This window comes from Bos indicus, chromosome 11 (assembly GCF_029378745.1).
Source record: "Bos indicus isolate NIAB-ARS_2022 breed Sahiwal x Tharparkar chromosome 11, NIAB-ARS_B.indTharparkar_mat_pri_1.0, whole genome shotgun sequence".
NCBI lineage: Eukaryota > Metazoa > Chordata > Mammalia > Artiodactyla > Bovidae > Bos > Bos indicus.
In genome coordinates this window covers 102320364-102334658 of record NC_091770.1, presented here as the reverse complement: position 1 = coordinate 102334658, position 14295 = coordinate 102320364, and the positions used below count along the sequence as shown (strand labels likewise).

General features: G+C 53.1%; 1 protein-coding gene and 1 non-coding gene across 4 annotated transcripts in view; both read right to left on the bottom strand.

Moving 5' to 3' along the window:
* CFAP77 (cilia and flagella associated protein 77) overlaps nucleotides 1-14295 on the bottom strand; it is a 152071-nt gene that overhangs the window by 17087 nt on the left and 120689 nt on the right. For 2 of the 3 annotated variants that reach the window (XM_019971055.2, XM_019971054.2), the window contains exons 4-5: nucleotides 11251-11356; nucleotides 7367-7468 (exon numbers count right to left, since the gene is read on the bottom strand). In XM_019971055.2, coding sequence (XP_019826614.2) covers nucleotides 7367-7468; nucleotides 11251-11356 — 208 coding nt within the window. Of the gene's footprint in view, nucleotides 1-3148; nucleotides 3293-7366; nucleotides 7469-11250; nucleotides 11357-14295 lie in introns of those variants that run through there. The other variant, XM_070799496.1, reaches the window with a different exon arrangement.
* TRNAG-UCC (transfer RNA glycine (anticodon UCC)) lies at nucleotides 12610-12682 on the bottom strand. The gene has a single exon. It is a non-coding gene; the product is annotated as a tRNA-Gly (tRNA).

The window sequence follows — 14295 nt, the reverse complement described above, 5'->3', positions numbered from 1 at the left end:
CGTGGGAGATGGGGAAGGAGTCCTTCCAGAGGCGGCAGATGTTAACCTGAACGCCTTCTCAAACCCGGGGAGATTCTCTTTAGATCACGGAGGATGGATTCTCTTGGGGATGAGCTGGAAGAAGAAACCGGGGACCTGGAAAGTCTTATCAACTCCCAAAACTCAACATGAGATTCTAGCCATCTCCAGAGATTAGGCGTATATACCTGACGTCAAAACAGGCTGGTCTTAGTCTATTTTCCAGCTGATTTTCAACACGAAATGGCAACCATCTTACAGAAAAACCTGAAGGAACTTTTCAGCCAACCCAATATTTTGGCCACCCAGTGGGGGAGGGCGGAAGTGCCTCCTGGATTAAATTGCAAATTCCTGGGTGCTGGAAAGATTACAGGGACAGCTGGGCTGGGGGGGGTTGGAATCCCCAGGTTGCAGGGCTGTTTCTGGTGCGCGTGCCAGCTCCTGCCTCCCCTACAACGCCTGCCACCTCCTTCCACGACCCGGGTGCGCCCAGACTTCAAGATTTCTCCAGCAGCGCCAGAAATGTTGCCTCTGTCTCCTCTAGCCCGCCCCCACCTCACCCAGCCTCCTCTTTCCCTCTTGTCCGCATTCTCAGAGCTTCGGCTCACCATGATTTGAGCAGCAGTGTCACCTCGTGAGCAGGTGCCTAAAAATTCTGCCTCTCTGAGGTGCCGGATTATGTAAAACCAATTAAGCCCCTGCCTTTATTCCTTTGGCGAGTCAGCCTTCCCGCATGCTGATCTGATTTGTGATGGAGCGGGGCGGGGGCTGGGGGGTGGAATCTGTATTTAGGGAAGACTTGTCAAGAGCATCAGGGCCTCTGAATCATTCTTCCCCTTGCCCCATCTCCCCGTGTGTGACATATTCCATCACTGCTCTCAGTGCCCTACACGGCACCCTGAGATGATTCTTCTTCCAACGCGACAGCGAGGCAGTGTTCTTAAAATACATCCCTGGTGTGGGGCCTCGGGGAGGGCCTGTCCACCTGGAGTCTGCTCTTTCTGGAGGAGTGACTTCGGGGCTGGAGATGCCCGTTCGGAGAATGGTCCATCTTTATTTGAACTGTGCAGGCTGTCTGCAAAGAGGGCGGCTGTGGGGTGGACGGGCTGAGAGGCCGCTCTGGGGCTTTAACAGAGAGTTAACCTTCCAGCCTGCTATGATTTGTAAGAGAGCTTAAAGGTGGGAAAGAAAATCCTTTTCTTAGATTCAGCAGCTTCCACTAATCAGCTGCATCTCTGGGTGTCACTGCTTGGCTGACTGCTGATTTTTTTTTTTTTCCTTCCTCGCTGTCTCCTGTTCTATTAGGGAGTCAGGGGCCCAGGAGACCCGAGGCAGGGTTAGTCTTCCACAAAGAGAGGAGTCTGATCCCAGCGTTCAGAGCATAGGAGCTTGTAAATCAAACTGTTAGCTTAATAGCTTGGGCCATTATTCTAAAGCAGTGGGGCTGAAACCAAAAGCCAAATGAAAATATAGTCAATTTGTTCATACTTTAGTGACTGAATGACTATGTAATGTCGGTGGGGTATCGGGGCTGTAGAGGGCTTGGTGGGGGAGAGGCGGAGGGTTCAGGTTGAAGCAGAGACCCCGAGGTGCTTGGGCAAATCCCCCTCTAGAGTGGATCTTGGCAATTATAACACAGACTTAGCCATAGAGGTCCAGACTCCACAAGTCAGCCGCCTTCTTGGCTGGGGGAGAGTGCCGGCCTCTGACCTTCAGGCCTGATGGAAACTGCTTAGGGGAGACCGGGCTTCGCCGGCAACTCTGGGAGCGCTCCGAGAGCCATGAGGAGGAACAGGGCCGAAAGGGGCTTGAGCACAGGGACAGGCACCCCAGGGAAGGATGTAGAGTCCCCACCCTTTAAAAGCATTTTAAAAATTATTTTATTATTCCCATTGCTATTTTATTTATTTTCATTTGTTTGGCCTTGCCATGTGGCCTGTGGGATCTTAGTTCCTTGACCAGAGATCAAACCCGTGCCCCCTGCATTGGAAGCGAGGAGTCTTAACCACTAGCCCACCAGGGAAGTCCCTAAAAAAACATCAAAAAAAACCTAACTGGCTTTGTAAAAGTTACATGTACTCACTATAAAAATGGAAACTGCAGGAAAGAGAGTCTGAGAAAATCAAACAGCCTCCAACTCACCCCAGGAATTACCACTGCTGCCACTCGGGGCCCCCCTCCCGGACATCTGTTCTGGAGCACCGACCCCACGTGACAGATGGGTGCCTCCATTCAGACAGGGTCACATAAGACAGGTTCTTTCCCCAATAATATGTAGGCCAAGCAATACTAAACCGGGGAAATATGATTAAAATGCCAATAAGTACAGGCTAAAGTCAGTATTTTCAGTGGTGGACTTCCCTGGTGGTCCAGTGATAAGAATCCACCTGCCAATGCAGGGCACACGGGGTCTGATCCTTGACCCGGGAGGACCCCACACGTCACAGGGCAGCCGAGCCCAGGCACCGCGACTACTGAGCCCACGAGCGCTCTAGAGCCCGTGTTTGGAAACGAAAGGAGACGACAGAGCGAGAAGCCCACTCCCGGCAACTAGAGAGTCGCCCTCACCCTGGTCGCCGCAACTAGAGAAAGCCTGCACGACGGCGAAGACCCAGCACAGCCAAACATAAATAAAACGTGTTAAGGTGTTTTCAGTGGCTGCGTAATATCGTGACACCGTACATTGTAATATCCGCGTAACGTGTCCCAACATATAGCCATTGCTGGGCCTGGCACGTCTCCAGCCTCTCACCACCGCTGTCGGGACAGCCGTAAACATAGGGGGCACCCCACGCCTTTGTCTCTGGTGCTTTATCATTGGTAGTCTTTTCGTAAAAGGGGATAAAACTGTCTGTTTTTCTTGATTTAATACCAGGAGACCAGAGAATATATGGTTCAGATTGGGTCACTTTTGAGAGCAGAGGGGCACTTGTTAATAATTCTGCCTCCCAACGGGCCCCAGGGAGGGCTGTCCTGGGGAGCCAGACCCCCTCCCCGCCCAGGGACACCCAGGGAGGCTTCCACAAAAGGCCGGAGAACAGGCTGGGCCGACTGGAGCGTGCATGGGGTTGGAGCTTTTGTTACGGGGGTCATCCCCACCCCCAGACTTGGGGCTGCCAACTCAGGTTGACATCCCCCCAGCATTTCAGGCTGAGAGAATTGGACGCCCAGGGCTGGAACTTCTCCAAATTTCCCCATCTAGCCGTCCACCTGCACAGTTACCTGTCTCCACCAGCCGTCTGTCCACTTTACTCTTTGCCTGTCGCCAGCAGCCCTGTGGAGGCATATTGTCAGCTCTGAGAACAGGGTCTGACACAAAGGCGCTCAGGGATGAGGTTTGTAAATGAATGAATGAGTGAACAAGTGAATGAGTGATCACCAGGACCATCCTCGTGGCAGCTGCCATTTATTGGCGGCTTGATAAGGGTCGGGTGCTCTGCTAAGCACTGTGCACATGTTCCCATCAAACCCTCCCAGCAGGTCTGCCGACAGGCACAGGCCCATTTTACAGAAGAGGAAACGGGACCTTGGACAGGTCAAGCCACGTGCCAGGTCGGGCATGGTGGGGTCACCAGCCGGCGCAGGTCTGGCCGACCCTGGAGTCGCGCACACACAAACATACCACACTGCCCCTGTCTCCCACTCTGCTGGCCCCCAGTGCACCTCATGGAGGGCAGAGACAGCCTGGCCAGCAGGAACAGAAGGTGCAGGCTCCAAGCACAGCAGTCCCCCCACTCAGGGACGAGGCGATGAATTCATGTCCCTTCCTGAGAATGAGGGCCTGTCCCAGTTCACCCCAGTTTGGGGTCTGCAGCCTCCACGAGCCCTGTGCTTCCCACCATGTGGCTGCTTGGTCCTGGAAGCTGGGGTTGGAAGAGACCCTTAAGAACCAGTGCCCCACCACCCCATTTTCAGGTGGGGAAACTGAGGCCCGGGGAGGGCCAGTCACTGGTCCAGGCCCGGGGGCTGGCTGGCGGCTCGTTGTGAGCATCCTGGCAGAGAGGCCACTCGCCAGCTGTCGGCCGACCCTCCCTCTGGGCACTGGCCGTCGCGTGGCAACTGCTGGCTGCACAGCCCAGGAGGTAGCGCTGGAAACCGTGTGTCCGGAAAGGGAGCCCCACCGAGGGGTGCTTCTGCTCTGCTCCCTCCGTGGTCCCTCCGGGCTCAGACGGGAGGGGCCCCGAGTGGCACCCGGTGGGGACGGGTGGGTAGAAAGCCAGCTCGCTCCGCACTGACCCGGCCCGGGAGCGCCCGCGCCCTGCCTGCTGCTTTTCCGTGTGAAAGGTGTTTAATTATTTCTGACAGAGTTCAGCGTCGACATCTGTTCGCGAGCGGGGAGAGTCCATTTAGGTTATCCATCACCGTGACAGATTCCACTTTTTTGGAAGCGCATTTTCCTTTCATAATGGGGCCGGGTGGGGAAGGGGGCAGGCGGATCAGCACAGACACGAGGCACAAAGACTCTCCTGGGGCCCCGACAACATCCAGAGCCCCCTCCCTGCCCCAAGGGAGGAGCGGCTCTAGCCACGACTGGCCCTTGTGGGTCCAGACCCCGCCGGTGGCTGCCGGGCTGGTGGGCACTGGGACATTTAACTTGGGAAGGGGGTCTCACAGGGTCTGTGAAAGGCTATTCAATTCTTCTGTCCTCCTGGGCATTACTGGCCATTCATTCGTTCATCCAATCCTTCATTCATTCTTCCCACAAACACTTACTGGTCACCTGTTGGGTGTCAGGGCTTTCTTGGTGGCTCCAATGGTAAAGAATCCACCTGCCAATGCAGGAGATGTAGGAGACCCAGGTTCAACTTCTGGGTGGGGAAGATCCCCTGGAGGAGGAAGTGGCAACCCAGTCCAGTGTTCTTGCCTGGGAAATCCCATGGACAGAGGAGCTTGGTGGACTACAGTCCATGAGGTCACAAAAGAGTCAGACACAACTGAGCGGCTAACGTTGAAAATGTTAATCACTGCTGGGTGTCAGGCCCCATGCTGCGCTCCTGAGACACTGTGGGGACACAACAGACATGCCCTTGTGGGCTCACACTTTACTGGGGAAGATGGACATTGAACAACGAGTGGCCCAGTTAATGAATGAACTGCAGTGCAGCTAAGTGCCTCAAAGGGGCAGAAAAGAGCCCACTGGTATCAAAGAGGGGACCTGCCAGGGTGGGACTGGAAAGTGAAGGACAGTGTCCTCAGGAGACATCACTGCCCAGCCACCAGAGAAGAGGCCCTGGACCAGGTAGGAACCCCTTTCTCTCAGGGCAAGTTCCTTCCCCTCTCTGAGCCTCAGTCTCCTCATCTGTAGAATGGACATTTTCATCTATGAGATAATGCATGTCTGGCACTTGGGACACAGTAGGAGCTCAGGAAGTACTTTTCACCAGTGGTATTTCCCAGTAGGGAGGGGGCTGAGTGTCTCGGCAGTGGCGGCAGCACCCTGGGGCTCTTGGCTCCTCTGTGGGGCTGTCCTGGCTGGTGCCCAAGGACCAGCCCTGCTAAGATTCCTGTGGCTGAACTTCCATGGCCCATGAGCCTCCCCAGTGAAGAAGAGAAAACATCCGGTAAGCTCAGGCGCTTGCATTTTATTCTACTTCTTGTTATTTCAATGGCACAGTGGGTGGTGCCTTTGACCTCGGGCCTGGCGGTTAGAGGGACCTGGGTTCCAGGTCCAGCCACTTGAAAATGAACACCATCCCTGCCAGTCCTCCACAGAACTCAGGTAAGGATGCTATGTGAAATAATATATGTAAATGACTCAGCATGAACACCGGGATGGCATCACAGGTGGGTGGCCCTGCTCCTAACGGGTTTTTATAACAACAGTCTTAAGATCAGAAGAGACCTGTGCTCAGTTGAGTCAAATCCCCTCTCTTAGACTCATTGGAAAAGACCCTGATGCTGGGAAGGATTGAAGGTAGGAGAAGGGGGCAACAGAGGATGAGATGGTTGGATGGAATCATTGACCCAATGGATATGAGTTTGATCAAACTCCGGGAGTTGGTGATGGTCAGGGAAGCCTGGCGTGTTGCAGTCCATGGGGTAGTAGAGAATCGGATACAACCGAGCGATTGAACAAGAAGAAGAAATAGAAACTCATTTATTTCTGGATTTCTGCTCCTACTCTGGGCCAGGCTGTGGGGGTACCTGCGGGTGAGACAGGGCTCCTGACACAGGGGAATCTGTGTTACTTGGGTGGGGTGTGTTGGACAGGGAAAGGGACCCTTTCCTTGCTCCATCAGGGTCAGGGGAGACCACCTGAGCCCTTTGTCCATTGCCTTGGGAGCTACGTGTGTGCTTAGTCAATCAGTCATGTCTGAATCTTTGCAGCCCCCTGGACTGTAGCCCGCCAGGCTCCTCGGTCTGTGGAATTCTCCAGACAAGAATACCAGAGTGGGTAACCATTCCCTTCTCCTGGGATCTTCCTGACCCAGAGATTGAATCCAGGTCTCCTGCATTTGCAGGCAGCGGCTTTACCATCTGAGCCACCAGGGAAACCCCTAGGAACTATAGGTAGATTTTAAATCAGAGATGAGGGGCTGAGAGGGGCTGGGGATTGGCATTGTAGAGCAGAGTGCCAGCAGGTTATCTCATGCCCAGGGAGCTGTGGGTCCCATCCCTCCCTGGGCAGGGTCCCCAGGATGTCTGTCCTCCCGCCCCACCACAGACATCGAATGTCAGGAAAATCAGAAAAAGAAGAGTGAATGAGGAAAGGCGACAGAAAGAGGGGCTAGAAAGGAGGCTGCGGGCCAAACGCCCGAGTGTGGAGACGGGGCAGGAGGGATGAGAGCGAAAAGGAAGGAACCTGGGGGAGGCGATGGGCGCTGCCCAGGCTGGCTGGGGAGCGGCAACAGGCCAGCGGCACCCGGCACACCCCGCTCCCCTGCGCTGTGCCCGGCCCTGCCCGTGTGTGCAGCGACAGCCCGGCGTGACGGGCAGTGGGGCGAATGGCCACTGACATATGCTGATGGCGGCCACTTGGGCAGGACATGGGCGCCGCATCAAGGGCGGCAGGCAGGCCTCGCTGGCGGCCTGTTCAGTTGCATTAGGCTCAGGAAGGCACGGGCCCCTTCATTGTCTAAATTGCAGTTTAACTCAAACAAGCGGCTGGGCCTGGTCTGGCCAGGAATGTGGCTTTGTGCGGCTGCCTCCCCGGGGCCAGGCTGTCCCTGGCGGCACTTAGGAAGGGCTCCAACAGGTTAGCTCTTCCTAGCATTGCTGCTGTTGTTGTCATTGTCGTACCAGTCGAGGGGTAGAAGCCCATGGAAGCCCACATCTAGAGGACACGTAAGGAACAGGAAGCGGGGGCATCCGCTGGGTGCGGGCAGGGGCAGTTGGAGGTGGGACTTACCTTCTGGAAGTGAGGCATGTGCCAGAGGGTGTCCAGCCCCACGGGCGGCTTGTACTTCCTCAGCTGACTGCTCCGGGTCTCGTAGAGCTTCCCGAGGATCACCTGCAGGTCAGAGAAAGGCCGAGGCCCGGTGGTGACCGGCTCCTGCAGAGGCCGGAGCCACGATGAAGGGACTGGAATTCCTGCTGGGGCAGCCCTGTGGGGCATTTTCCCCCTGGTTCTGGCCCTTCTCCCAGTCTGATTTCACGGCATCTGTACCCCTGGCCTTGCCTGGGACCAGGTGGACTTGGGGAGGGGACCATAGGGCTGCTGAGAGCGTGCTGTTTTGGTTTCTGGTTCGACCCTAGAACTCTCTGGGTTCTGGAAGGCAGCTGCCTCAAGGGCAGGGATGTGTCCTCCTTAGCTAAGACAGCCCTGGTGGTTACCAGGAATGCCACCAGACCTGAACGAATGAATGATTTGACGGGGCTGTTGCCATTTCTGGGAAGCAGGTCCTCAGCATTGTCTGCTCGTGGAAAAGCAAGGAGGACTCCTATGAGAGGAGGAATTAGAGGGCTCAGTGGAGAGCCCTTGAGGTCTCTGTGGGTGGGATTTCGAGCCGCAGAGGCGGTCCAGCTCCTCCTTAGCTGCACGCCCCGTACCCACGAACAGATGCTGCGAGCCTATGGTTAGGGACCCGTAGCTCACGGGGTCTGCTGTGGACTGAACTGTGTCCCCTCCAAATCCATATGGTGAAGCCCTAGCCCTAAGTTGGGACCGTTATTTGGAGCTGGGCCTTTAAGGAGGTGATTAAGGCTCAGTGACGTCAGAGGATGGGGCTGTAATCCAATAGGACAGACGTCCTTACACAAAGCGGAAGAGACACCAGGGGTGTCTGTGAGGATGGGGTGAGAAGGCAGCCGTCTTCAGGCCGAGGAGAGAGGCCTCCAGGGCAACTGGCGCTGCCACCCCTACCTTGGACTTCCAGCCTCCAGGATTTCTGTGGTTTAAGCCACCCAGTCTATCATACGTTGTCACGGTCACCCCAGCAGACTCACCCAAGGTCCCCGGCCCCCAGTTGCAGGATCAGAGGGGGACTCCGATTCAATGTGTGCCCCTGGGGAACTCCATGCACAGTCAGACCTTAGCTCACAGCTGTGACCTTGTCAGAACTCAAAACCTCCTAGGGGAGTTAGCAGGTAAATAGGGGGCTCTTGTTTATACCTAGAGCTAGAGAGTTGGAGCTCCACACCTGGAGTGGATGAGCTGGACGATGCGCTGGTACCCAAGTGACCCAAAGAGCATGGGTCACTGCAGAGAGGGGCATGAGAGAGCGACACAGGTCAGACGGTGCAGCCAACAAATAAAAGCTGACCTCAGTGTAACCAAAGACGCCACCACCCTATCGAACCCCTTTTATTTTACTTTTTTTTATAAGATAGCATCTCTTTATTTTATTGATTTATTTTTTGGCCGAGCCATGCAGCATGTGGGATCTTAGTTCCCTGACTAGGGATCAAACCAGGGTCCCCTGCATTGGGAGCATGGAGCCCTAACCACTGGACTGGCAGGGAACCCCTTTTATTGACTTATTTTGTTAATCAATTATATTAATTTTATTTAATGTGTCTGTAGATAACTTCTGAGCCCTTTGGATCAACTCTCCCCTCTGCTTCCTAGAACAGCAGCTTTGAAACTTCATCTCAAATCAAAGCTGAGAGGCTGCCTCGCCAGGGCTTAATGACCCGGGCTTCAGAATTAGGAGGATGAAAGTGAGTCTTGGCACCTTTCTCAACCTCAGTTTCCACTGCAGGAAATGGGGTACAGATGCCTAGCAAACAGGTTCTTATAGGATTTGCTGAGTTAGCTTTGAGCAGAGTGTCTGGTCCTAGACGATTGCTCACTAAATGGAAGCCAGTTTCCAGGAATTTCATTTGGGATCATCACCGTCCAAGACCCAGGACATCCTGAGCTGCTAAGAGACCAGTTTCTCCTAAGATGGGAGCGATCTGACCTTGTAAATCAAGCATCTCATCAACCCTAACAGACTACGTGTCAGCTCCTCAGTGTTTTGAGGGTCTGGGTATTTGTAGCCCTTTGATAGAAAGCATCACAGCCACAGAGAATCTTGGAACAGAAGAACTCTGTGGTTGGTTTGACAAGTGCTTTTTAAGTGCTTACTATGTCCTGTGAAAGTGTTAGTCACTCAGTCGTGTCTGACTCTGTGACCCCGTGGACTATAGCCCGCCAGGCTCCTCTGTCCCTGGAATTCTCCAGGCAAGAATATTGGAGTGGGTGGCCATTTCCTTCTCCAGGGGATCCTCCCGACCCAGCAATCAAACTCAGGTCTCCTGCATCGCAGGTGGATTCTTTACCCTCTGAGCCACCAGGGAAGCCCCCTTCTATGTCCTGGGAAGCCCTGACTATGTGCTGGGCTCTCATTCAACCTGACCCCCTTTTTTGCCCATCAAGGTCATTGAGACCCCAGTTTGGATGGCATCACTGACTCAATGGACATGAGTTTGAGCAAACTCCGGGAGACAGTAAAGGACAAGGAAACCTGGTGTACTATGGTCTATGGGTTTGCAAAGAGTCAGACACGACTGAGAGACTGAACAGCAACAACCAAAGCGGCGATCCACTCAAAGCCACAACCTCCTGGGCTGGCACCAGTCCCCGACCAGTACCTGGGGTGGAGCCACTGATAGCGGTTGACTACAGTCCAATACTTTGGCCACCCGATGTGAAGAGCTGACTCACTGGAAAAGACCCTGATGCTGGGAAAGATTGAAGGCGAGAGGAGAAGGGGACGGAAGAGGATGAGATGGTTGGATGGCATCACCAATGCGATGGACATGAGTTTGAGCAAGCTCTGGGAGTTGGTGATGGACAGGGAAGCCTGGCGTGCTGCAGTCCATGGGGGTCACAGAGAGTCAGACATGACTGAGTGACTGAACTGAACTGAACTGAACAGGGTTCTCTGTTGAAAAAGGAGGGGCACTGGCCATAAGACTGTCTCTAGATTCAGGAGACGTGTCCTCGGAGGCTCCGGATTCCATGGACCTGTGGCCCTCTGAGTTGTTGTGAAATAGCTGCTAATTAAAAACACGACTCTGGCCTGGAGCTATCGATATGAAGTAGCAGCATGTAACGGTAATGCTTCCTTGGAAAAAACTGGTCGTTACCATAGTGAGCTCTTTCTTGAGCTATTGACGAATAAACTAGTCATGGACTGCTTTTAAAATATTATTACAGAGACTTCCCCGGTGGCACACTGGGTAAAAATCCGCCTGCCAGTGTAGGGGATACGGGTTCGATCCTGTATTGAATGTAGATTCGGGAAGATTCTATGTGCCAAGGAGCATCTAAGCCCGCATGCCACAGCTACTGAGGCTGTGTGGCGCAACTACTGAAGCCCGCGTGCCTGGAGTCTGTGCTCAGCAACAAGAGAAGTCCCCACAATGAGAAGCCTGTACACCCCAACAAAGAGAAGCCCCCACTCACGGCAACTGCAGAACGCCCACGTGCCGCGATGGAGACTCATGAAGCCAAAAATAGAATTAATTAATTAATTCAAAATACATTATTTTAAATAATGTGCTCTGCTGTGAGTGGTTGTCTCTGACTTCTGACTCTCCCCACCGCTGAGGACAGCCCAGAGGGGCCTTAGGCAGAAATCAGAGTCTTCCTCTCTAGGGGCTTAAGCCAAAGTTGAACCTGATCATCACCAAGACCCTTTCAGCACAGCAATGAGCAACGCGATGGCCCAGTCAACACCTCGCCTCGCCCACCAGCAACAAACATGCACAGTGGGGCAGCCTCAAAGCCTTGCCCTCCCCAGGCCTTCCCCTTTGCTCCCCTCCCACCCCATCAGGCGTCTACCCTACGGTGAGCATGGTGTTTACCTTATGCTTTTTCTCCAGTTTAATGGCTTTCTGGGTGTCCTTCTGTTCCTGCACCCACAGCTGCTGGTACCGATGCTGCAGCAGATCAAAGAAGGGGGTGGAAGGCCTGTGGGGAAGCAGTCAGATGGGTTTGAGGTCTGGGAAGGGCCAGAGACTCCCCCTTCCCCGGAGGCTGCCTGCCTGACCATCAGGGCTGCGGGGAAGAGTGCCCTCCCCAAGGCTATGAGAGCCTCTTTCTGGCTTTCTGCAGCCATGGAAGAAATGGGTGCCTTCTGTAAATCATTCAACAAATGTTTACTGCCCACCAGTCAAGTGCTGGGCCTTATATGGTGACAGACTCTATCCTCTACCAGATTTAAGACAGACTCCTCAGACCCCTCCTTTCTATCAGGGCTTGTCCTTGGGACCTATCTTTGGCTGGATGAAGTCAGCCTTAGCAGAGAACCCTGCTAAGTCAGTCCCCCCACCCCTGATGTCTCATCACCTTGGCTTGCCTTTACCAAGAGTCCTGTTAAGGCAGTTTAGTGAGAATCCCCTACCTACCCTTGAAGTCTCCTCTTAGTAACTTGCCTTCCACTCTGCTCCTTGGGTAGAAATTCCCATTTGTGTTGTATAAAGAACTGAGCCCAGCTCTATCCTGAGGTCACTTTCCTCTTTGCAATAGTACTGAATAAAATCTGTCTTTGTTGCCTTCAGCCTCTGCTCTGATTCTCATTGACAGGGGTCTCCAGCCAAGAAGCACACACCCTGCGTACTGCATTTTGCATACCCCACTCCTCACAACACTGTGAAGTGGGTACTGTTACTACTATCGCTCATACTGCAGATGAGGGGATCAGGTCCCAGAAGAGTGGGGGCAGGGCTGTGTGTGAGGCTCTCTCAAGGCAACCTAATAGGTGATGAGGGAAAGTACTTTCTAGAAGAACCAAAGCTAATAAGACACAGGAGGAAGGACAGAATTGAGGGGAAGAGCATCATTACCTTGTGACTCCTAATGAAATAATGGATTTAGGTAATAAGCGATGATTAGGTAGAAGGCTGACAGGGAACTTTACAATGGATGGCTTAGGCTGCAGCAGCTGAACCACAGGATCAATTTGTTCTTATTGTGATAAATGTGCAAAACATGAAATTTACCCAAGCGATCAGCCTTACCATCACTGAAAGTGACAGACATGGGACCAGGACTGCTTTTTATTTATTTATTTGGCTGCGCTGGGTCTTAGTTGCAGCACGTGGGGTCTTCATTGCATCACGTGGGGATCTTTTGAGGCAGCTTGCAGATTCTCTAGTTGTGGCCTGTGGGCTCAGTAGTCGAGGCAGGCGGGCTGCGTTGCTCTGCAGCATGTGGGATCTTAATTCCCTGACAGGGGATTGAACCCCTGCCCCCTGCATTGGAAGTGCAGAGTTTTAACCACTGAACTTCCAGGGAAACCCCCTGGCTTTGTGTTTTATACGGCCTGCACAGTGGTATTTAAAGTCTTGGAAATTGTTGTCGGCCCTTAAAAATTAGGAAATTTTACATTAAAAAAAAAAAAAAAACAGCTTTCCCAGATTGTCCTGAAGATGCATATGTTCTTATCACATAGGTCTGCCTTCCTATGTGGCAACAGTTGGCTGCAGCTGAGTATCAGGTGTCATTTAGCCCAAGTCCTCTCCCTTCCCTACTGCACTCCACTGCCTGCTGGGCCCCTCCAAGCGTTGGATTTTGTGGCCCCAGAAACAGACATAGAGCTGGACTGGACCCTAAACACCCACCCCCAGCTCTCCCACCTTCCGGGCAGACTTCTCTGGGACCGGGCTGACCTGGGACTCCTTTTGAGTGGCGCTTCCTCGGCTTTGAAATGCCACTTGAGCTCAGAGATCTCTTTCCAGAGTAGCCTGCAGCGCGTCTACAAACAGTGGCTCTTTGTTTTCTGGTTCCTTTACCCCTGCGGCGACTTTTATTACTTAATTATTACACACCCCATGCTTCTGAGCAGCCTAATTTATAGCCGTGCTCTCTAATGACACGAGATGCGTAATCTCGTAAGATCTACCCCAAGAGGCCTTTCACAACAGAAAAGCTATCTTTCCAGCAGCCTCCACTGCCCACACCACCGCAAACCCACCCTCACGGCCCTCCCACAGCCTCGCTGACCGTCTTTGTGTCCTGTTTTGGCCAGTGGTTCTTATTGCTGGAAAGAGGCAGGGGCGGGGCGCTCGGAGCGGGAGAGGAGCTAACAAACCTGAGCTGACAAGCTTGTAAGTTACAACAGCCCAGGCCTGACTGCCTGGTGGAGGTCCAGCAGGTTTTGCCCATTTTTGTTCTGGCTCATTCAATCGGATCACAAGGCGGAGAGGCTTGTCGGACATGGCGAAAACCCAGGACGTAAATTGTATCACATCATCTCTTGCTTAAAATGCCCTGGGCAGTCTCCCATTTCTTAGACTCAATCTAGAGTCCTTGCCGGAATCTGGCAAAGCCTCCCCTCCCCAAACTCCTCTCAGACCCTCAGCAGCTCCTTTGCCTACAGGTCTCAACTTTTGGGTCACCTCCTCAGAGGGCTTGCCCCTGACTGGTCCATCTTCCAACGGCCCTTGCCTGGTGCCCTCCCTTGCAGAAGCCCTCTTGTGTATTTGCCACTGGTCTGTAACTGCTCTCGACCATCAGATACCAATGACAGCGGGAACGGTTTGCTCTCAATAATTATGCATTGTTGAAAAGGAGGGGGGGGGGGAAGGAGGGGAATTAGAGAAAGAAAGATTAGGTGAACATTTTAGGAAATAAACTTTTCATAAGTCAGGGTAGTGTAAATCAAGCTATATGTGAGTTGTAATAAAACTGAGAGTAAATTGATGGAAATTATAATCCAGGGAAGGAAGGATAGTCTTTCTAACAAATGGCAATGGAACAACTGGGCACCATGGACAAAACCAAAGAAAACCTCTTGGCCCAAGGCTCGTACTTTATACAAGAATTAGCTCAAAATGGAGCATAGACTTAAATGTGAAACTGTGAAACTTTTTGAAGAAAACATAGGAGACACTCTTTGGGACCTAGGG